This window comes from Gouania willdenowi, chromosome 6 (assembly GCF_900634775.1).
Source record: "Gouania willdenowi chromosome 6, fGouWil2.1, whole genome shotgun sequence".
Classification (NCBI taxonomy): Eukaryota; Metazoa; Chordata; class Actinopteri; order Blenniiformes; family Gobiesocidae; genus Gouania; species Gouania willdenowi.
Window position 1 is genome coordinate 25,777,753 of NC_041049.1, and position 24,478 is coordinate 25,802,230.

At 39.9% G+C, this 24,478-nt stretch overlaps 2 protein-coding genes across 4 annotated transcripts in view; one reads left to right on the forward strand and one right to left on the reverse strand.

Annotated features, from left to right (window-relative positions):
- Nucleotides 1-187: 187 nt before the first annotated feature.
- The window catches only part of LOC114465064 (uncharacterized), a 31,628-nt gene continuing 7,337 nt past the window's right edge, over nt 188-24,478 (forward strand). Inside the window, exons 1-2 of one of the 2 annotated variants that reach the window (XM_028449825.1) lie at nt 188-3,882; nt 3,981-4,074. In XM_028449825.1, coding sequence (XP_028305626.1) covers nt 2,337-3,882; nt 3,981-4,021 — 1,587 coding nt within the window. In that variant the 5' untranslated portion in view covers nt 188-2,336 and the 3' untranslated portion in view covers nt 4,022-4,074. Of the gene's footprint in view, nt 4,488-24,478 lie in introns of those variants that run through there. The other variant, XR_003674277.1, reaches the window with a different exon arrangement.
- The window catches only part of ipo8 (importin 8), a 30,599-nt gene continuing 14,079 nt past the window's right edge, over nt 7,959-24,478 (reverse strand). Inside the window, exons 11-25 of one of the 2 annotated variants that reach the window (XM_028449824.1) lie at nt 23,868-23,944; nt 22,024-22,140; nt 21,851-21,940; nt 21,430-21,595; nt 19,849-20,009; nt 18,887-19,012; nt 18,731-18,797; nt 17,429-17,554; nt 16,028-16,125; nt 15,848-15,943; nt 14,177-14,397; nt 12,701-12,906; nt 10,234-10,452; nt 9,930-10,059; nt 7,959-8,560 (exon numbers count right to left, since the gene is read on the reverse strand). In XM_028449824.1, the coding sequence (XP_028305625.1) occupies nt 8,560; nt 9,930-10,059; nt 10,234-10,452; nt 12,701-12,906; nt 14,177-14,397; nt 15,848-15,943; nt 16,028-16,125; nt 17,429-17,554; nt 18,731-18,797; nt 18,887-19,012; nt 19,849-20,009; nt 21,430-21,595; nt 21,851-21,940; nt 22,024-22,140; nt 23,868-23,944 (1,901 nt within the window). In that variant the 3' untranslated portion in view covers nt 7,959-8,559. Of the gene's footprint in view, nt 8,561-9,929; nt 10,060-10,233; nt 10,453-12,700; nt 12,907-14,176; nt 14,398-15,847; nt 15,944-16,027; nt 16,126-17,428; nt 17,555-18,721; nt 18,798-18,886; nt 19,013-19,848; nt 20,010-21,429; nt 21,596-21,850; nt 21,941-22,023; nt 22,141-23,867; nt 23,945-24,478 lie in introns of both variants that reach the window. The other variant, XM_028449823.1, reaches the window with a different exon arrangement.

Here is a 24,478-nt window from a genome sequence, read left to right on the forward strand (position 1 = left end):
ACAGAGAGCATACAAACAACAAAAATATGCAAAATGACAACAAAAACATAATAAGAAAAAGATACAACATAACAGAAACACAAAAAATAAATGAAACATTTTCCAACAATAACATGAACAAGAAAAACACATAGAAATGAGAGAAAAACACAACTTTGGTAAAAATAAAACATTAATATAGAGAAATGACATATTCACACATATTCAGAATGTTGACATGAATTCTCATAATGTCACCTTTGGATCAGACAATTACATGTTTATGGCTCTATCTGTGATAAAAAGTTGCCAGGCTTACAGGCCACGCTGGATTTTCCAATTTCATCAAATTCTTCTCAGCTTGAAGCTCAGGGGCTCAGCAAAGACAGCTGACACTGTTTTGCAGCTTAAGTGCAAGACGTCTTCACAAGACCCATGATGTAGATCAGAGTTTATGGTCAAAGACGTGAGGGCGCATGCTGCGGTTTTCACTCTGAATAAACAGGCAATAGAAACCAATGCTGAGGCCAACAGGATGTGACATCATCTGTTATTGAGCAGTGAGCAAGAAGAGGAAAAAGAGAAAAGGACAAACACATTTCAGATGTTTCTTGTGGTTTCAACATTGAAAAAGGAGTAAAGTTGGTGTTATTCAGTCCATTTATCAAAGAGAATAACTGAAGTATGTATGATCACACATTAATCTACAGTTTACTGTACTGGCAATGTGTGCGAGAGGTGTGTGCACTGCTCCTCCTGGAAAAGGGATATTGTTCATGGATTTTGGAATTGGATCTGTCAAAGACAAGTGCAGAATGCTGAGCTGATGGAGGAAGTCCTTTCTTTAATGAAGGCTCTTCAAAAGGAAAAAGAGGAGACCCAAAAAGTCAACCTTGAGCTTCAGGAAAAAATCAATCAGCTCGCTGACCTCAACATCAACAAACACACCAATGAGATGAAGATGAATTGGGGGGATTTGATGGATCTGAAAGATAAGGAAAATTTAATTATCACTTTAAAAAAGTCCAACCAAGAAAAGGAAGTGAAGAAAAGGTCACAGTGAGGAAGGAGCAGAAAAAGAGAGGAAGAGGCCCCCAAGAGGAGGCAAAGTGAGCTGAAAGAGAGAGAGAAACGCTAGAGAAAACCAAACTGAAGGACGTAAAGAAAGAAGAGAAAGAAAAGACTGGAGAGGGAAAACACCAACTCTCTTTCTTTTCGCAGATACTGCTACGAAAACCATATTGCAGGTTTTCTTCTCCTGCATCTTAAATTGTAAATATCTGTAAATAAGCATGTAAATGCACATCCTATAATGTAATATCATCCGGCCAGAAGCAAATACCCACTTCTTCTTATTCACTTATGAATTGTAATTTAAAGTCCGATCTTGATCGGTATGTTATGGCAAAAATATTAGTTATGCTTAATAATATATTTACTCATATATCTTAATCCTTAAGCCTTGGGTTGTAACTTTCCATTGTGTTATTCTCATGTCTTCAACTTTGCTTCTAGCTCTGGGTCAGGCCACCTCTTCCAAAGCACATGATGTCTTCCCAAAACAATACTGAAATCTCACAAGGTCAGACGCATAGGCACCCTCTGTGTACACACTCACATGCCTACACACACTCACATAGTCACACATACACACCCCATACACATCCATTCACACACACAAACACATAAACGCACACACCTCCACTCCCATGACAATCAGCAGATACCAGAGGACTGGCTGTTTTGACTCAAGAAGAAAATGTCTTTTTCACTCTCTTCCCTCACCTCCTCCACTCTGCCTTTATCTCCCGGGGGGAGGAGGGAGGGGGACTGAGGGGGGATATACGTGATTGTGATGGCCGGGCCACACAGAGGTAACAGCTCCTAAATCATTTGATGATTTCCACTGACATTATTCTCTGTCCCTTTAAGAACAGAGGTGGTGAGGGGCTGGCCTGGAGAGAGCTGGAGGCGGCCTTAAGTGGACCAGACCATTGCAGAGGGGGACTGAGGTTAAGGGGGCTGTGTTTGTCCCTTAGTTTTGGTTGTTTATCCCCTGTGTTTCTCCTTATTTATATTTGGTATGGTCCAAACTGTATTTAAGTTGACTCCTGTCTCATTTGAGGCAGTTGGTTTTGTGTTAGTTCTTGTTGCACATGCTACCTCTGTTCTTGGCCTGTGTTAGTCTGTGGCCAATAAAGCACCTTTTTTGGGAAATGTAACGCTGTTGTCTCCTTGCCTCACTGCTTGGACCCTAACAATTGGTGGCAGTGGTGGGATCAGCCAGTGAGGACAAGGTTTTTTTTTCTGTCTTCATCGATCATTTTTTGGATCATACCTTCAATTTTTTTTTGGGAATGCCTGTGAGAGGAAGAGGACGACCCCGGAAAGAACCACATGGAGTAGTAGAAACAAAAGACTCTGAAGGAGAAATGGAGGAAAATAGAGATTCTGGAGAGGTAAAGGGCACTGAGGAAGAAGGGGAGGAGCCAACACTCTCAGACCTAATGGCCATTCTTCAGACACACATGGGGCAGCAGAATGTTCGAGAGGTCAAACAACAGCAACAATTTGCAGCTCTGGAACACAAGTTTCAACTTTTGCAGTTAGAAGTGAGTAGTAAAAACACCGATCCACTATCAAGTAGAGAGCCAGGATCTGAATCTTGTCAAGCTGACTTTTCTGATGCACAGGCTAAAGCAGAGCACATGTCTTCCTCACAAACTCTGACTGGTCAGTCCCACACTTGTCATGAACCTAGAATGGAAAAACTAACAGATAATGATGATATGGAACATTTTTTGATCACATTTGAACGTATCGCCCTTGCATGCCGATGGCCTAAATCTGATTGGGTATTCCATCTAATTCCATTATTAACAGGGAAAGCAAGAGGGGCATATGTGCACATGGACTTTGAAAATTCACTTGACTATATACAAGTAAAATCTGCAATTTTGTCAAAATATAATATTAGTTCAGAGACCTACAGGCAGAGATTTCGCTCTCTTGAGATTCATGCAGGTGAGAGCCCAAAGGAACTGTATGCACGGCTGAAAGAATTGTATGTGAAGTGGATTGAACCAAAAAGTAAAACCATCCATGATATTGGTGAAGTGATTATTTTGGAGCAATACTTGAGAATGTTGTCCCCTGAGCTTCAGGTCTGGATTAAAGAACGTGACCCCAAAACTGCCCTGAAGGCAGCGGAACTGGCTGATGTTTTTGTGGCTGCGCGAGAGCAAGGACAAACATCGAGCCGTGAAGAATGGAAGATGACCTGGGACTATGATTCGGCTCCACAGCGCCACCTAGGGGCAGAAGGTGTGAGTAAACCTCAAAATGTTGAAAATCAATCAAGGCGGCCACAGAAATATTCTGGGAGAAAACCTATCTGCTTCCTTTGTGGGATTGAGGGTCATATAAAACCGATGTGTCCCAAAAATACAGCTAAAATGACCCAAATGTGTTATGCTCCCTGGTCACAAACTGAACTTTCAGTAAATAATCTCCAAACTGTGAAAATGGCTGGCTTCTACCATCGCTTCATTCCCCAGTTTTCTGCTCGGGCGGCAACTCTGACTGACCTGACAGGATCTCGGAATCCGAACCACATACAGTGGACAAAGGAAGCAGTGGCAGCCTTTCAGGACATACGTCAGTCACTGAGTAAGAATCCAGTTTTATATTCTCCAAATTTTAATGATCTCTTTATTGTGCAAACTGATGCTTCGGAAAGAGGACTCGGAGCTGTCCTCTTGCAGGGACCCCAGCATGATCGCCACCCACTGGCCTACATTAGCAGGAAGTTGTTCCCCCGTGAGGTTCGATATTCAACAGTGGAAAAAGAAGCTCTCGCCATCAAGTGGGCCCTGGATTCTTTCCGATATTACCTTCTCGGCCGTGAGTTTACCCTGGAGACGGACCACAAAGCCTTACAATGGCTCAAAAGGATGAAAGATACTAATGGGAGAATAACACGGTGGTATCTTGCCCTACAGCCTTTTTGTTTCTCCATTCAACACATCCCAGGAAAGGATAATGTAACAGCAGATTATCTCTCTCGCTGGGGTAGCGAGAGTCCTGAAGAGGGGGGGTGCGTGATGGCCGGGCCACACAGAGGTAACAGCTCCTAAATCATTTGATGATTGCCACTGACATTATTCTCTGTCCCTTTAAGAACAGAGGTGGTGAGGGGCTGGCCTGGAGAGAGCTGGAGGCGGCCTTAAGTGGACCAGACCATTGCAGAGGGGGACTGAGGTTAAGGGGGCTGTGTTTGTCCCTTAGTTTTGGTTGTTTATCCCCTGTGTTTCTCCTTATTTATATTTGGTATGGTCCAAACTGTATTTAAGTTGACTCCTGTCTCATTTGAGGCAGTTGGTTTTGTGTTAGTTCTTGTTGCACATGCTACCTCTGTTCTTGGCCTGTGTTAGTCTGTGGCCAATAAAGCACCTTTTTTTGGAAATGTAACGCTGTTGTCTCCTTGCCTCACTGCTTGGACCCTAACAGTGATGAGTTAGAATTGTGTCTCACTCTGTCCTCGGATCGCCTGGCCGGGCGGTCACCAATTTTTGTTCCACTTTGTACTCTTTTTATTTAGTTTAGAATAAAGTCATTTTTTACTAATTCACCAACTCTTCAGTCTGGTCTTCTTCACTCACCAACGCAGAGGGTGTCGTTACAAGCCAAAACGAGGTAATCTTCCTTTTTTCCACCGTAACAGGCACTTCATCCATTAGGGAGTGGTGGCCTAGTGATTAAGGATGCTGGGCTTGTAATTGGAGGGTTGCCAGTTAGAATCTCACCCGGGCCATTGCTGTGAGATGTTGAGCAAGTCTCTTAACCCCTAACTGTGCCACAATATGGCTGCCCACTGCTCCTCAGGGATGGGTTAAATGCAGAGGACAAATGTCATATATGTAAAGGCAAAAACCACAATTTAATCTTAATCTGACCAGCAGCAAAAAGGCTTAGGAATTAGGTTTTTTCAAACCCTTTCTGATTGGTTGGTGAAAAGCTACCGGAACCCCCACTAAGGTGGCCTTGTAGCCCATCCGAAAAACGCCCCACAGCTGGCCCGGTACTGAGTAGGGTACTCATTAAACACGTAATAAGACGATAATTCTATCATTTGTAATGATTTAAAATTATAATTAAACATTTACTATGATATTCTGTTTAATTTCCTTCTAAAAGACATTAAAGCCATAGGTGGTGAGAACATTTATAAAAGAAGTCTTTTTGACTCTTTTTTCATTCGTAAATCTTTGTTGAGTGTTTTAAAGTATCAGGAAATGACATCTTCCAAAAATAATGATGTGGTTTAAGCAGCAGGTAAACTAAGCCTTTTGCTTTATCCTGGTCAGGAGCAGGTGTTTGCACCACAGTGCAGTGACCAATGTAATATCACAAAACAGAATCTGTTAAATAAAGCCCTATTTGGGCTAAATGTAAAAACAAAGTTTGATGAGAGTATTTAACTGATTATTGTATTGCATTATTCTATTCTAGTTTTTATTAGAACTTTGAGAACCCGTACCATCACATCTAACCAGTGTATTTTTCAATCATGCCTGATTGAACAAAACTGTGGCACAGGACAGGAAGAGGCTGACTGACTGCATCAAACTGTTCATATTCAGATATATATTCACAGAGCTGCCAAGTTTCAGAAAATGACAAGAGTGAGACTTTAGTGACATGAAAAAAAAAGGCCTTTTTTAACATGGCTTTGGCCTGTTTTAACATTGATTTATACCTTAAGACTGATGTCCTCACCTCCATGCCAGCTGTTTTAATTAATTTAAGTTAATGTCTAGCACAGACACACACGTGGGTGAAAGAGACACACACACACACACACACATAGCAATATAAAACAGTGAATAAAATTGACGGCGTCTGTACTCGAGAAACTTTTTTCTGCCGACAACTCGGCCCTGTTGTGTGTGAGAAAGATACTAGTTAGAGACGGCACATCACGACCCGCCTTACGTTGCTTCTGATTGGTTTATTATTGCATGATGCCTGCTGTGGTTAGTTAGATTTAGGCACAAGGAGACATGGATTGGTCTGGGATTGGTTATCTTGGTCAGTCAATCAGAGTTACTCGAACTACGGCAAGCTGTGAGGACCAAAGTTTATTATCATGAAAAAAGTAAATAGAGTTTTAAATGGGGAAATATACTCGTGAGAAATGTCAAGTGTGGCATGTGGTGTGACAATTGGTCAAATTGCTTGACTGTCACACTCAATGAGTGACACTTGGCAGCACTATATACATACTGTATTTTTTTTTTTACCTTTATTTAACCAGAAGACTCCCTTTCAGGCAAATAATCTCTTTTTCAAGAAAGTCATAACAACAGTAGGTTACAGGGATTTGCTCAAGGTCCCACAGTGAATTTAAAAAGGTGACTTATTGGTTACAAGTCATTAGGCCATCATTGCCCAAGAAGAGGCTTTAAATGACTAAGCGCCACCATCTTGTGTGTGGAGCAGACTACAGGAGTGCTTATCAACAGAGGAAAGAGGCACTCAACAATCTTTGAGTAGAATTACTCAATGAATTTACCCTCTTCCAAACGCTTTGATTTCCCCCTCTAATATGTAGCTATAATAGCTGTCTTTGTTTGTGTAAAACAGTCTGAAGATGCGCTGCCTGTAGCAAGTTTGGTATCAATTGAGCATAAATTGTGGGAAGAGAGGTTTAATAAGTTTTACTGTTTTTGAAAACAGTGATCATTCCGTCAATAATTGAAAGTCGCAAATCTATAGCATATATGTTTGATTTTTCAAACTTTGAACTTTAGAGGCTTACTGTGCCATGTTTAGGATGACTGGCCATTTAGGCCTGGGACTGGACCTTTGTGTAACATATGGGGATCGTCTTTGCATGGGAAGTGGGATTTCCTCTGAATAATAATAAAGTACATGTAGGGTAACGTTTCTCACAGCTTAGGCTCCCTGGCCCCTAATAGATATACCAGCCTATATTTATTTGGTTGACACTCACTAAAATAAAACCAATAGAGGCATATTTTGTGTTGGCTTTTACAGACCCAGCACATACAAAGGGATCCAACATAAGTATTTAGTAAAGATAGCAAATAACTGCATATCAGGGCTAAGAGGATTTAAATATTAATGCCACATGACGTGTTCATGGTCCAAAGAGGATTTTTTTTTAAAACTTACTTATTGTGGCTTTACATGGACCGCATATTTATATTATATTGGTGGACCTTTAAATATGCGGTCCATGTAAAGCCACAATAAGCTGGTGTGTGTTCAACAGATTAATTCACCTGCTGCATCTTTGTCCCAACTGTTGGCAGTCACTACGTTGCACCAAAAACTAAAGAAAGTGAGTGAAAAGAAGAAAAACAGCAATGCAGCAAAAATATAAAATTTGATATCTATAAAATTAAATTTTGCCAGCGGGCAGAAGTACATTTTAAGGATGTGGAACACAACGTTGGGATTAAATGGATTTGTATTTCTGGTGTGTCCCACATGGCTTTTCTACATTAAATTTCTTCTCCCAAGACATCATTTGTGTTTCTTAATCAATCCCCCTTTTTGTCTCATCCACCCTCTGAACCTTTCTGTCACAGAATGAGTGTCACACCCTTGTCTTTAAGAGGTATTTCTTCTTCTAAGCAAAAAGTACTTGTCATTTAGATCATTTTACAGTTGTTTTGACTAATTAATCATTAGCTGACGGTACAATTTTTGGTTTACCGAGTTAACTTATTTTTTAATTTTTTAAATAAGCTTGTAAAAATAGAAAAAGGAAAACCGTGTTATTTTATACATAAAAACATTAAGTGTACTCCTGCTTTGGAAATAACTACTTTACTTTCCCCAAAACTGGTAATATTATTGCTGATGAAAAATCAACATTGTTGGAGTAATTCTAAAGAAGTTCAGTAAATGAATGCTGGACCAACGCATCATAAAAAATATAAAGCATGAAATGACAACAATCCACAAATGCTTTAAATAAATCATTCAAGATTCTCATAAATTTCAAAAATCTGTTACAAAAACAATATCCGGGTTTCTCTCCCACATGACAATTAACTGTGTGACATTCTCATTCATAGTATTCCATCTTTGACCTTATCGTCCATCCAGAGTGTCTGAGCATGAGGCACCGTTACAGAAAGAGAGCTCTTCTTCCACGACAAAAACTCCATGAGATGATAAAAACATCCTCAGCTTTACAGGGACAGATGCTACTATACAGTACAAACACACAGCAATAGGTTCTCATCTATTATTGATTCTCAGACACCAAAACACCAAAAACCAGTAATTCAGTGACAGGCCAAAGGACTGCAGGGTACAAAAGCTTGAACATTTATAGGAGCGCTGACCAGCACAGGATGGCTGACAGGGAGGGACTCCAGAGGAATAGAAGGACAGCTTTGAAGCAGCTGTGAGCTGATGAAGGATCCTCCACTTCTCCAGGTTTACCCCACAGGCCTGCTTTAGTTTTGACCTGATTGGGCCTGAGAAGCTTTGCGTAAAGTCTCAATGTTCATCAACACTGCAGTTCATTTGTGTTTCCAGCATTCTGAAATAAAAAGAATTAAATTATTAATATAATGAATGATTGGTTTTTCAGGATTTAAAGATTAACTAAACCCTGACGTTTTGGCTGACGTGCGTCTAGGCTCTTTATTTGATTATGGGCGGGGCTACTGAGCAGAAACCACCATTCTCAGCCAAAAGCAAAATTAAATTGTAATGTCCCGGTTTAAATTTTAAAAAATTTAATTTTTGCAACAGTCCAATTGAAACACTTTAACTAAAATTTCAAGAGTTGGACGAGGATCAATCAATAACACTACTTCATACCAAACATTTGTTTTCAGTGGGGAAAAGGTAGTTTTAGAGTTTAGTTAGTATTTACATTTATTGTGTTGGCAAAGGCTAAGAAATATTGTCTTTTCATTTCCAAAATTGAAAAAGAATAAAGAGTTTTGGTGAAAGTTAAAGAGTCTGTCCTGAAAATAAAACCATTGAAAAATATATTCCAACTACAAATGTAAATTGGTCTTTTTGGGATTTTATGTGATAGATCAACACACTCAGCCACCTTTAGCTGCAGGTTTAGGACATGTCTACACCATCATAACACATCTAGAGACTGATATTTGTTGCACAATAGTTCCAGCTTATTCAGAGTGGATGGAGAGTGTTTGAACAGCAACTTTCAAATCTTGCCAGATTTTAACTTGGATTAAAGGTGGGAATTTAACAAAACCATGTCTATGCTTTGATCTAAAATATTTCATTGTAGTGTCTGTTGTATGTTTAGGGTTCTTGTCGTGCCTAAAGATGATCCTTCGCTCTATTCTCACATAGTTTGGAGAGCGCCTTGTGTTTGGCTCCATCCATCCTATCAACTCTGACCATCCTGTCCCTGCTGAAAAAACCTTATCTTTGCTAGGGTTGCAAAACTCCAGGAATTTTCCAAGTTGGAAACTTTCCATGGGAATTATTTGAAATAAACAGGGTCATTTAAAAAAATAAAAAATAAATAAACATTTTGATGTAATCAGATTTCATGTAAGTATTCTTGAGAACAGGAAGAGGACTTTACCTTTGTTGTCTGTTGTTTTTAGAGGGGGTTTGTGCCATTTTATTTTCATTCAATTTCATCGGTCATGGTTAAATTTATCATTTTTCCACAAGGAATATTTCACATTGTTACATTCCATATCCAGAAAGCAGTGGGGAGAAGAAACATTCTTATATTGCTTGTCCATTTCATTTTCATACAAAGGCTCAGGCAGATCAGTATCATTTTACTCAACATTGATGTTTTTGTTGTGATAGAATGAATTGTTATATACTGTATATATACAATGCTTGCAATTAAAGATGTGCTTGAAATGCAGCCTTTTAGATTTCAAAGGTCTTTTAGCTCCGCCTCTCACCAATGGCCCTTGCCGGCTGTGCTGCGTCTCTGCTGTGAAATGCTGTAGATCTCCTGGAGCTGATTTTTCTGGTCATCACTGAGTGAACCTGTTAGACCCAGGTACCAGCCTGCATCAGTGTTCTGCACCCCTGGACCAAACAGACACACCAGGTAAAGGGCCATTAGCTGATTAAACACAACATCACCCAGTGGGGGCGTCTTCTGATCAAAGGATTATTAAGGGTTTAATCCCAGTCCCATGTGTGGAGTATCTGAATCTGAATGTTTGCATCTCACAGTTGATCAACCCTGACATGACTTACTGAGCAGGGCAGCAGTGAAGAACTGATACTCGTCCTCTCCATTGTCGTAGTCCAAAGGTGTGCTGTACTCCTCCAGGGGTGTTCCCTCAAAGCCATCTTCATCCCAGTAATCCTCATCCTCCTCGTCATCCTCCCATTCCTGGCCTGCAGGCAGGCTGTGCTGCTGTTGCATTGCGTTGCAGTTCTCGTTTACTTCGTCTTCATCGCTGGGAATCTCCTCTGCACAGCATACAGCAATAAATCATACATTTTAAAGAACTTCGTTTTTAGTGCCTCAACAAGTGACTTCTACAATCTTTGACATTCATGCGTGACAGAAACACAACAGTCCATTATCTTAAGTTTTAAGATTGGGCTCCATCACATTATTTTAAAAAGTGCCAACCACTACACTCATGAATGAACATTCTCACCCCCCCACCAGTTTTTAGCTGATAACACCTGCAGGAATCTTACATTTTCTAATGTAAATCTTAAATGAATAATTCAGCACTCATTTTGCTTGGTGCAGCATATTTGAAATCTGCCAAAATCACCAAGTGATGTAAAGCCTACATTTGGAAATAAAAAAAAAAACATTCCTATTAGTATAATTCACCATCTCTGAGACATTGCTTTATTATCAGAGGTGAAAATATTTATTTGACCAATTTTCAGGGATGCTTAAAGAGTAACTAAACTGTAGTGCTGTTGATTGATCCCAGTCCAACTTCTAACATTTTAATAAAATAATTATAATTGTTTTTGGCCTTAAGGGTTGAACACAGACTATTACAATTGAATTTTGCTATTGGCTAACACAGATTATGAGAAGTAATTTCGATCATCATGAGTCACCAACTGTCACTGTTGGCCCCGCCCCTCCCATAAAAGCTGGGAGTAGGGTTTCCTCCAATCACAACCCTTAGTGAGCATTGATTGACAGCTCCATATGAAACTGTGGTGATGTTAGTGAGTCTGTGCTTCTATAAAGAGCAGATTGTGATCAAATGAAATGGTTCATCAAGCTATGTGTGTATTCCTGTCTGTCTATACGTAGGACGTGCGTACACTTTTTGTCGCTGTGTGAGCGTCTTCCTGGTTTATGTGTGTGCGTGAGGTAGTGTTCCGGGCTCATGGCTGGAAAGCAGGGGCTCATTCACAGCCTGTGAGTAATATGGTATCTGTGGGGCTGTGTGCTTGGGTAAGCTTCACGTCTGGATTCTATGTGCCTGTGATTGTAGTAGTTGAGCCTCAGCTGTCACTACGCAGTGCTGTGGGGCCATAACTGGGTATGTCTCATGGCGCATTCTCACCAAACGCATCAAAAGGGTCAGATTTACATATATAATATATGGTGGACACACTTCTAGGAGCGTCAGAGGTCCCGCTGCACGTCCGGTGACTCCCATGCAGCGCGTTTTGAAGCTTAATGGCGCGTTCACACCAAACGCGTCAAAAGCATCAGGTGTACATTCACAATACATGGTGGACGCACTTCTAGGGAGCGTGGGAGGTCCCGCTATGCGTCCCACGACGACCAGTCAGGAGCTATCCCCAACCGTGATGAATTCAGAACAATGAAAAGAAGAAAAAAAACACTAAGATGAACAGGCGCTCTTCTGCTGGAATAGAGCGTAGTTGGTGTCCTGGTAAGAGACACAACACCCGATGCAGGTCAGCAGGTCGTCAAACTGGGCCCGGGAGAAAAGGAAGTAGCGCTGAAAGCAACTCTCATCCGAGCGCAGCTCTGGTGAATCTAGAAACAGCCCAGAGGCGCAAATAAAGCCAAGTCACTCTCTCGATAATGTAGAGCCGATGAACGGGAGTCGGAAGCGGCGTGTTCAGCAAGGAACTCCAAACTAAAACATCCGACCAGAAACACCGCCTTCTCAACACAGTAATGTTCCCACCACTTCACAATCACTGGGTGAATTATGAACGTAACTGATCGCCACAATATAATCCATTGTGTGAACACCACTGGCAAATCCAGCATGTTTTAGACGTTTCCCTCTTCCAACACACCTGATTCAAATGATTAGGATCGTTATCAGGCTTCTGCAGAGCTGGATGAGGAGTTGATCATTTGAATCAGGTGTGTTGGAAGAGGTAAAATCTAAAACATGCTGGATAGTGGCCCTTGAGGACCGGAAATGGACACTCCTGATCTAAAACATGCTGGATAGGGGCTCTTGAGGACCAGGGTTGGGAACCCCTGCTCTAAATAGTTGATCAACTCTGGTATAAAAATGAATGTGGTAGCTTTGGGATCAATTACAACTTTCATTATGAAGTATTAACTTATTTTGTCTTTATTTTCAAAATAAGACCATGTTTTTTTCTCAACATTCTGTGTAGTTCTCTCAGTCTTGTGGTTTGATTCTGTTGTTCTGCTACTTTTATTCTCAGCTTGTGCATGGCACCTACAGTATAGATGTTCTATCTTTGGTAGATCACACCTATTGATCCTGACGACTTCTCTCACCGTTCTGCTCTTCATCATGACCTCCTGCCTGGGCCAGCAGGTCTGGTTTGTCGATCAGCCTGGATGCATAGAGATGCTTGAGACCAAGGAAAAGTAAGAGGATGGAGGGCACGATCTGAGCTGCGACTCCCTCCAGTGCAGCAGGTCTGCTGGGCAGCTCCATCAGCACACTGAGGCCGATGATGCACATCTTACGGTCATGGAGTCTGTAGAAGTGGAGGGAAAGACTTACGGATCAGAACACAGGCTGTCTTTCACAATGCCTTTAGAAGATTTTAGTCAAATCATGAATTTAACTTAATTTTATCATACAGAACAGTCATTGTCAACCAACAAACCTGATGTGTACACAAGCTTATCATTTTTTTTTATAAAGCTTCTTGGACAATGCAGCACAACTAAATACTTTACTAAAGGTGTCTCATGCTTGAGGACTGATGCTTTCTTATGGGACCCATTTTTGCCTGACAACTCGTCGCCCAAAGTTAGTCTGATTTTATCGACTAGGTCACCCCAACATACAGAATACTAAGGACACTACTGCTATTTTATGGTGTTTTCGCAAGTTTAACAGTTATTGATTAATTGGCCAAATTTGGCAACAGTAGCTCAGTCCATAGAGACATGGGTTGAGAACCGGAGGGTCGCCGGCTCAAGTCCTGGTGCGAGGTCAGGGCACTTCTCGAAAAAAAACATCTAAAAAATCTAAAATTATTCTGAAACGTTCCCATTCAAACCCATTGGAACAGTGACATCATAGGACATGTCCCACAGCGCCCCCTGCTGTTAATAACTTACCCTGGACCCTTTATACTGACTTGAAGGGGTTAAGCAGACTCCGAGGGGTTAAGCTGACTTTGAGGGCTTATACCAGGGGTGGGAAACTCCAGTCCTCAAGAGCCGGATTCCTGAGACTTTTAGATGTGTCCCTGCTCCAACACACCTGGATGAAACCAAGCTCTGCAGAAGCATGATAACAAGCCATTCATTTGATTCAGGTGTGTTGGAGCAGGGACACATCTAAAAGTCTCAGGAATTTGGCCCTCGAGGACTAGAGTTGCCCACCCCTGGGTTTTACTGACTTGGAGGGAATATACTGACTCCGAGGTGTAATTCTGACTCCGAGGGGTAATGCTGTCTCCAAGATGTAATTCTGACTCCGAGGGGTAATGCTGACTTTGATGAATTATACTGACTTGGATGGATTATACTGACTCTGAGGGGTAATGCTGACTTGGAGAAGTTATACTGATTTGGAGGGGTTATTTTTACACTGAAGGGTAAAGGCTTATTCATCTTCATAACACATTTCTAAACGTCCTTCAATGTTCTCATTTTGCAAACAGCTACTGGAAGGGCAAAAGTTTGTCAAATTGGACACAAATGTGATGCATAGTGCACACCAAACTCATGCAGAAGGACTAGAATGTCTAATAACACTAACATGTTTACAAGTAACAAAGTGTTGTGCCCCACCCCAGGAAGAACTCTGTGTCATTCATCCATTGGTTGATGAAGTGAGCAGTGATTGGCTGAGGGTTTTGTTGGAAGTGCATGCTGTCCATGGTGTGGATGAGTAGAGCTGGGTTGTAGTACAGAGCAGCGATGGCCACCTGCAGACACATGGTCCTCAGCTCACTGGACTTTACCCCTCGCAGCAGTCGCTCCAGCACGGCCTCAACAAACAGGGGGATACACTGCAAGCACACACACACACACGACTATTTGTCTGTATATAAGGAGAGTCAAAGGAGGATGCATACAAGTGTGTTAAATTCATTCGTACTATGATTTCTTGTGTTTCTTCACCAGACAAAAAGGACAGTGATTCAACATAATTTTGGTTCAAGTTTGTTCCCAGTATTCCCCGTGATATCACCTCACTCTCGGTTCAGATCATTTCTTGTAAATAAACATCAGTCATTGTTTCGCCACAACTTTGAGTCCATGAAAACACCAGAAATGTGTTGGGAAGTCACTTCGGCAGAGTTTTGGGGGAAAACATGAGAAATTAGTGCTGTCAAGAGATTATAAAAATTGTGCAATTGATTAATTATGCTCTGTAACTAATTCATCTCTTTTCTAATCTCACCTAAATTGCAGAGAAAAGCCTTCAACTGTTCTGTATTTATATTTAAATTAATTACATTGTTGTAGCAGATCAAAAGATTGGTACATAACAAAGTGGCTTTATAAAGTCATTTATTGTTTTTAACAAACTTGAACAGATGCAGATGGAGACATTTACATTCCTCTGTATCTGAGACTAGTCCCAAGGGCTGCTGACAACTTTAGTTTTGACCATCAGGGGGAAATATTGATGTGTACTTTTGTCAATCTCCGAATAATAGAAAATACAAATGAAATAAAACACCAGGTCCATATGAAGTGCTACAAGTTAGCAAATTATAAACACTTTTCTAAGCAATACAATTATTGTACACCGAACGTGTTGCTTTTTCTCTCTTTTAGATAATAATATGTATCCAGTGACTTTGTTCATTGGTCACTCATGGCCTTATTCATTTTGGCTCTGAACCCTGTCATCTTGTCCAGTGTGGATTGGAGACACGGTGGCTCACAGCATGTTGCATGCAGTTAGCACTGTCCGAGTGTCTGTGCTAGCTGCTACATGTTTAGCATTAAGGTGGTAGCAGAGGCTGCAAAGCTCTGGTGATCGGCAAACTCTTCATTGCACAATTTTCACACAACTGGGCTTTTGTTTTCCATCCGGTGTTTTCATAAATCAAAATTAACACCAACGAAAGTGCAACAGTCTCCCATCTTGTATTGTAGTCTGTGCATCACTATTATGGATATACCAGGAACTGTTGAAATGAGAAGATTATTATTATTTTCTCCTGCAATTAATTAAGGCAATTCACACATTGAAGTGACAGCCCTATGAGAAATCACAGTGAAATTAAAGTAAAACCACTTCTATGCATGTATCTATGGGACTCCACCTCCCATCATGCAATGCACAAAAGTTTTCTGACAATGTCAAAAAGAGAATGTTTATGTTGGAGATCAAAACTAAAATTTCAGAGGTAATTTTAACTTTTTTTAAGGTTATTTGTAAATAATTGTTAACCTGTAGCAGCTTTAAGTTTGTGCATGTCATGTCAGATCCAATGTTTTTCCTACCTGGTCGATGCCTCTGCCTCGACACTGCAGGATGATGACCTCCAGCAGCTTAGCAGCATGACACTCTGCATCCTCTCCTGGATCCACGCTAAGCACCTACCACAGAACGACACCACAAGACAGAGCAACTATGACCAGTAGTTCTTGTTTCTACTGCAGGCCATGAGGAACAAGTCAAACCTTTTTGCACATGCGGTAGATGACCTCCAAGTGCTTTGGGTTGGACAGCAGCATGTCTGTGTCAACAGTCACGTAGTTGTGTAACAGCGGCATCATATCTGCAAAACAAAGGTATTACCCCTCAGCATCCTCGGGTTTAATGAAGCAGACAGAGAAGTGGGCTCGTAACCCGAGGGTCACCAGCAGGATTAGAGTCAATTACATTTTTCAGTTACAATTACATTTTCATTTTCATTTTTTGGTTTTCTTTTTTTCCCTCTTACATTTTCAATTACCCATGTTCAATTACAATTCAATTACAATTACAGTGACCAGCAATTTTTCCAATTACAATTAATTTTATCCTCAGAAAGTCAATTACAATTACATTCTCATTTACTAAAGTTAAATTACAATTAATCACAATTACTGAGTCTGAAATAAATAACCTAATAAAAGTTAACCTTCCTCTTGTGTTAGCTTTCTGTTAGCATCGCTTATGATAACAAGTCCGAAATCAGCTGTAAAATACACTAAAAACATAATCGATCATCTGATTTCAAAATACTTTTGCTGTAATTGGCGCTATATAAATAAAGTTGAATTGAATTGAATTAATTTCTTTCCTATCAATGGGTGCCTTGTTAGGCTTCCTAATCAATGAAAATATAGGTTTTTAATAGTTTTGCTGTGGACATCTGAGGCTTTTTTGGTGTCAGTATACCGCTCGATTTCAATATTTTTTTTTTTTTTTTTTTTTTTTTTTTAAATGGTAAAATGTAGAAAAGCTTGATCTGAAACATATTTTAATAATCGTTAACTATATATGTGTAGAACTGTACATAGAACTGTAACATTGTTTCCCAGTTTAGTGTTAAATTATAATTAACCATTTTTATAGAATTTTCATGGCAATTACAATTACAAAGTCAATTTTCTAAACTCAATTACAATTTCATTATGATTACGACAGCAAAAGATTTTTAAAAATATAATTATGCCATAATATTAATTAATTATCAATCGTGATTACAATTGTAATAGACCCCAACCCTGGTCATCAATTTAAATCCAACATGCGCCATCACTGTGGGACACTGGGCCCACATTAGGTCACATAACCATAACTGCTCCCCATGCTCTATACCGTGGCAGCTCACTGCTCCTCAGGGATGTGTTAAAGGCAAAAAAATAATTTCATGTATGTAGCGCTACACGTGTGACAATAAAGTCTAATTTATTCAAGACAGTAAGGTAAGGTAAATTGCAGTAAATGTGTGTTCATTTCTAGCGTCTGGCCATGTACTACTTGTTTCTCCTGGGATGGACTACATAACAACACAAATATTAGAAACAGTGGCTGTTTCTGTTTATGCAAGAGCTGTCTCTAATAAGCTGCTATGTGCTATTAGCAGAAAGTACCAGTGAAGTAGTCGAAGCAGTCATGCTGAAACACCTCATAAAGGACCCCTAACAGCTGCCACATCTGTGGGGAGATGGTCTGGCAGGTAAGGCCAAAGGCCAGGGACAGAATTTCCTCGTAGAACTCTAAAATGAAAAAAGAAAAGAGGATCACATTGTTATCCAAGGCTTTATCAGTCATGAGCTTTTATTTCAGTTACAGTAGTGTTGGCCTCAGGACCACATTTAGTGTCAGCTCACTGTTCTGCCTCCTTGGAAATCTTTGTCAGTGCCTTAAATGTCAGACATCAGTCCATCCTATTTCTAGTCATAAACACCTCTGAACACTTAGGCCTCATTCATCTGACAATTATTATTTTCAGGCATCTATAAGAACTCTGGACTTATCAGTAGTTTTTAAATATAAAAAGGACTTATTTTCTGGAATAATTTAGTTAAACACATTTTTCAAGATTTTGGAAAAACCGAGCAAGTCAAAATGTTTGTAAAACCCATTGTAATAAGTGAAACAGGCCGTGAGATCACTGAGATTCCTAACATCCTGTCCAGGGTCTTCCTTCTTTGTACCCAATTTCAGCTGGATAGGTTCCAGCACACCAACAGGCCCATCATAGATTTTATAGGTACATAATATTAATAAAAAGTGCATTTATCGTCATAAAATATATGCACACATGGCAGTAATTTCCCCTGTCCATTGTGCGTTGTCAAACGCCAGCATTATTGCTCCTACCTCACAATAGTCGAGGCTCAATGGATTGCTCAGTGACCAAAATGCTGTGAATGAACAGGAAACTAATTTAAAAAAAGAAAATTCCCAGTAAATGCAATCACTCTGCCTTTGAAACACTGTCATTTCTTCTTCTCTGTACACGTGCACACTGTTTCTGAAGAAAAGGTTAGTAACACCAAATAGTGAATAGATTCCGACTTCTCTGACATTTGCCGTTTGTAAAATGTCTGAAATATTTTCTAAAGTATTTTTTACACCTACCTAAAACATTTGCATCACTCGAACCTCACAAGCACAGACAAGACAGATTTTTATCTAACATCTCCTTTCATCAGTTTTTCCCTCTTGTTAGGGTATTTATTTATTTCATTTTGTCAAACAAACCTAATACATAATTGATTGCATGTTTTCTAAAAGATTTGTTTTTATTACTGGAGATCCAACCCTGTGTTCTTCTGAAGCCTGGGGTGGTGAATCCTATCCGGTTCTTTAAAAGGACAAGCAACAGAGCTCACAGAGTTAAAATATCAGTTAAAAACCGCTGGGCGTCTTGCACACACCTGCCATACCTATGATGGGTTTCTGCAGGACCAGGCCAATCACCTGCAAGCAGATCCCCTCCAACTGCTGCGTGATCTGACAGAAGAAATGACAAGTCCTGGATTGTTAATACACCGTGTCAATGGCTTCTAATTAGAGATATCTAAGGGGTGTCTTATGATAACCTCTTTGTGGTCCTCCATCACAGTGAGAATGGTGTCGATAGTGCTGAGGATACCGAGAGCCATGACGGTCTTGTCCTCGTTCTCTTCATATTCGTCACTTTGAAGGACCCTGGTGAAGATCTCGGCCTAACAGAACAAGCAGTCAAGCAAACTAAACTCCATCGACATTGAATTTTCACATCCTATTTGTTACCAAAACTACACTGTTTGACTTGGTCTGAAACTTAATACTGACCTAACGTTGATCTAAGCCAGAGATGGGCAACAGTATCTGATCCAAGGGCCACATTATCAATATTCATGTCAGCATTTAGATTAATGACCAATCTGAGTATTAATACAGGAAAATACAAAGGTTTTGTTGTATATTTTCTGAGTCATTTGGTGTTTTTGTTGTATTTTTGGTCAATTACTTTATCTATTTTGGATTAATTTTGTATGTTTTCCTCTCATTGTATTTGTTTTAGAGTAACTTTGTAATTTTGTTGTCTTTTTATGTGCTTTGTTGTCATTTTGTGCATTTTTGCTGTCATTTTTTGCATACTTTTTGTCATTGTATGTGTTCTTGGGTCCATTTTGTGTGTTTTTGTTTTCCTTTTATGTGTATTTGTTGTCATTTTTAAAATATTTTTCTTGCCCTTTTGTGTACTTTCACAGTTGATTTTTGTCAGTTTGTTCATTTACTTTAGGGGCAGCACAAAATTAGACCATGGGCAGCATGTGGCCCCCGGGCTACCAGTTGTCCATGTCTGATCTCAACCTAAACACTTTTTCCTAAAGCAAACCTGTACTCAGTGTAAATAAGTAAAACTGCTAGTTGTTACTCCCCAACCATCCTGAACTTTCACATACATTTATACCCAATAGGAGAATCTACAAAGCAAACCTCCAGCATTGTGATTTGACTCATTACTGCAAAACAGAACATGAGACATGGAGGAGGAGCCTGTGTGATCTTTTACCAGGTTCTGTGTCATGTCCACAGCAATGGAAGCAACCTCCTGGTTGTACTCGCAGATCATCTTCTGGATGACGTTGGTCATGTCGTCTGTTTCCGTCTCTTTCACCACGTGCAGCAGCTCCTGCATGACAGGCCTGATGTATGGCCTGATGTGCTGCTTGGCTACACATGGCAGAGCACAAACACTTCTTAACCCATTAAATACAAAGTGACATTCAAACAGAAATTCACAGCTTATAACATTGAATTTGAGTTTTTAAAGACAGGGTTTGTCTTTTCTTTAGTATGCCAATCTGCAGATTTGTGAGTGCAAAGCAGGCATGGGCATGGTGTACGTTTTAGGACATCCTCAGGTCTCAGAGGTATCAGGAAAACCTCTGTCATTTATTAGACCAAACGGACTCAGCAAAACCTCAACAAAATCACACAGCCTCAGGCTTAAAAATAAAAGTTGTCAGACTGAACGGCCTCAGGCAGTAAAACACGACATGATGTTGTATTTTGAAGAAACCGAAAATACACGTCATCACTATGTGCTGCTTCAGATACGAGAGTAAGTTGAAAGCTTTATTTTTTATAGGTTAAGATTATCAACACTTCATTTAACTATGTAGTTATTAATCAAACAATACGCTGACATATCTTAACTTTTTTTTTAAATAAAAGGAAAGAGCAGATTTTCAACTTACTTCCTCATGTGTACTTCCGGTTAGTTAAAAATAAAACGTCATGCCGTGTTTTACAGACTGAGGCTGTTGAGTCTGACAACTTTATTTTGAAACCTGAGGCTGTGTCGTTTGACATGAGTCCGTTTAGTCTTCAAATATGAATAGTTATTTGTATTATTTATGTATGTATAATGTATTATTAGGAGCTACAGTGATCAATATTTTATCAGAGGTGTTTTTAAATCGAACGTGATGATTTACTACCTGCTAATGATTACATGGCTGCTTGGTTTGTATCATGTAGTTGTCAAAGCTTTACTTTACATTCAATAATAGGAGGATATTATTAAAATATTTGGAGGTGAACTGTCTTTCTGTTTTGTTTATTTTGTTGCTTTTTGTATAGTTGCTAATGTTTAATGTGATTGTTGATTACATTGATTATTGATCAATCATATTGCTTCTGCCTGTTGATGCTTATTATCCAAATATTTGTAAGCTTTAAACTAAAGATTCATTAATAAAGGAGATACCTTGATGTTCAGCAGCTTGTCTGTCTCACAAACTAATAACAAGTCACACAGATGTTTTCAAATAAATATTAAATACACACAATATTTTTAAAGACATTGTTTTGACCTTGTAGATTATTTGTGTGCTTGATTTCAACAGTTTTAGAAAAACCTCACAGCTGACAGCAGCACATGCTCTATTCCTTAACACGTTTAACCATACACGTTGTATATCAAAAATATTGTTGGATATTCAGTTTCTTTAATAAAATAAACATATTTTAGCATGCTTTAGCACTTTCAAATTATTTCCACTATTGGTGCTTTGGCGAGCAGGATTTACAAAAGCCACAGCATCAGTTTTCCCATCGCTGCACCTTTGACTGATTCATGTTTACAGACCTTGTTCCTGGTTGCTGACCAGTGTCTGAAGAGCCATGGCAGCCTCCACTTTGACAGGCATCTCTTTGTCATCGATTAGATCCTTTTTGACCAGCTCCACAGCGTTCCTCAGCGCTCGCTCATCATGGAAATGCAGTGGGCTGAAGCAATGAAGCACCCAGCAAGACTAGCAGAGCACAGCAGAGAAAAACCCATAGGTCAGGAGACCAGGTGCTACTTTGTCCCTCAAATCCCCAGGCTAAATATCAGAGAAAAACTTCATTATCTATGCACTAAAAAAGACTTGCGACTTGATTTTCAGCAGCACAAAGCAGTGAAAATATATATGTCCCTTTGTTAACCCAGGTTTGTCAGATTCATTCTAATCATCTTCTTTACCACATCCCATAAACTGGCCTTTCTCTTGCGTAACTAAACCCACCCTGGCTCGCAGGTACGACATGGGTGAGTTTAACAGAGGGAAAACGTCATTTTGCAGCATCAGCTCCATCTGCTCCCTGTACCCCCGCTTCTGTAGGATGAGATTTTAAAGCCAATGTTAGGACTTCATATCTCAATAATATATCATAAACACTGAGACATGCATCTGTGTACCTTTAGCAGGAGCTCAGCCAAAGCTCCAATGCAGTGTAATGCTCCGTCCTGCCTGCGGGGGTCAGCCATGGGGTCCATCAGAATGCGGTGGCAGAACTCCATCATTTGTGGGAGAACCTGAGGATGGAGGGCAGATTACAGGATGAGATCATAAAGAAGAAATACATGTATTTTGTAATGTTAATGTCAGGGCTCTCTACACTAACTGCCTATCTTGACCAGGACGTACTTGTAAAAGAGATTAATAAAGCTGCAGTATGTAGAATCTATGAGACTGGAATGGAAGCAGTACCCCCTCCCCTCACTGTTTTGAATCCACTGGAATCAACTGTGGAGCTATTGCCACCATGGCAACTTTATTGTCAAATCTTTCTCTCCTCTTAGTTTTCTGATGTTTTAGAAACTCACACTCAAAGCGCTCACAGGTGGACAAATTCACACTAGGTAGCCCCCGAACACAGCACTCACAGCTGCAGGTCATAGGAGACCCACATCACTGCACATCCAGACTGCAAAGGAATTAAGCATGTTCTCTGAACCTTGGATATGCTTGTCCAAGGTTTATATGCAATGTATTCCATCATTAATCACTCTCCCTCTTAGGCTACGTTCTGACTGAAGCTTTAATTCACATTACCAAATAAAATGTGACCTATATCAGATTCCAGTGTGAACTGTTGGCTGCTTGAGACTGAAGCACATGCACAAAAGAACAGTAAAAATGATGTTGCCGCACAAACGTAAACATGGAGGAAGTTAGCATTTTCGTGTTTGTCTGGAGAATGAATAAGCAGGTGCAGGGACGAGGATGAACTAAAAGAGAGCCAAATTGTTTGTTTTGGCTTTTTGTCATGCTGATATGCTTTCAAACACACACCGGTTACAATATGAACCTTCAAGCTTTGCTTGTATGGAAGTGTCACTGATACCCCATATACTGACTAGATCCAAGAACTCCTACGTTGAATTGCTCCATCATTGCTATCATCCGTTTTTTCAAGGCTCCCACTGGGCAGAATAATGACTTGTGTCGCTATAAAGCGGCGTCAATGTATCAAATGCAAATCAAATCTGTCTTGGCCGTTCACACTGAGGTTGCATTGAAAAAAATCTGTATCTGATTTAGGACCACATATGAAAGTGGTCTGAATCTAATTTGAAAAATGCAAATATGGGCCAGATTTGAGTATTCACACTGCTTATAAAAAATCCAACCTTGTCACTTGACAAAATCAGATTTGGGCCAATTCTGCCTGCAGTGTGAACATAGCCTAGACTTTTGCTTTTGCACGTCGTCCTTCTTTTGCTTGCTTTGCCGTGTAACTGTTGGTAACTGATAGGACGTGAACGCACATCAACTTTTATCAAGCAGCCAATAGTAACTCCCAAAACATCTCATGGACCACTTGGTTTGTAAAAAGGCCCAAAAAGAGCATCACGCTCCTTGATTTCTGAAGCTTGAATGCAGAGCCAACAAAAGAAGCAGAGGTCCAATGTCCTCTTAGAACACTTTGAATTACAATATGATCCAGGGTTGGTATGGATTTTTGATCAAATGACGCCAAAAAAAGAAGAAGAAAGAGTTAAAGCAAAAAAAACAAAGACTTTGAGTGCCTGGCCTGGATTATTACTGGCACACATATATAACATATACAGTATATGTCTGTTATGGACCAATCTAAAGAGCACAAGATGAGCAGTGACATAAAAAGTCTGCCAAGTTATTCTGGAATAAATTAAGCTGTTCTGAAGTTTTCCAAGTTGAGTGATTCAGTAAAAGCTCTTCTAATATAATTGTTGATCAGTTCATTTCACTGGGAAAGATAAAAGATCAGAGTCCTCACCTCCTTCCTCTTGCGTGCAGCTTTACACAACAGGCTCTGGGCAGCAGTGGCTGGAAGGGCGTGGTCGTCATAGAGACCTGCAGCAGACATACACAAAAACTAGTCCTCATAGTGTAAAACACATGGAAATCACTGACAACATTTTTCATCTCTTTAAAACAGCAGCAAGAAAGGGCAGCAACTTTAGGACTCATGCAAAAACATTTCTGCATTTTTGTTCTTAAATTCTTAGGGACAGATTGAACAATAACTAATAGCAGCAGGAAAAAGTATCCAGCACATCAGTACATAATGCTGATGCCATAATAAACCTATGTTTGGCCAAAACAATGTGAAGCACATTTTATTTGTTTGGTTTAGTAATTTATTATTTTTCTAATAATATTGTTGACGATTCATTATTTAAAAACCAAGAAACATGGGATCAGCATACATTTCAAAACATGATAAGCTTGCACTTAATTCAAGATTCAAGATTCAAAGATTCAAAGTGTTTATTGTCATGTGCAGTTAGAAACACGTTTCCCTGTACAATGAAATTCTTACTTTGCCGACCGCCAGTGAATGCCTACGTAATAAAAGAATAAAATCAAAAGGTATAAGAACTATAA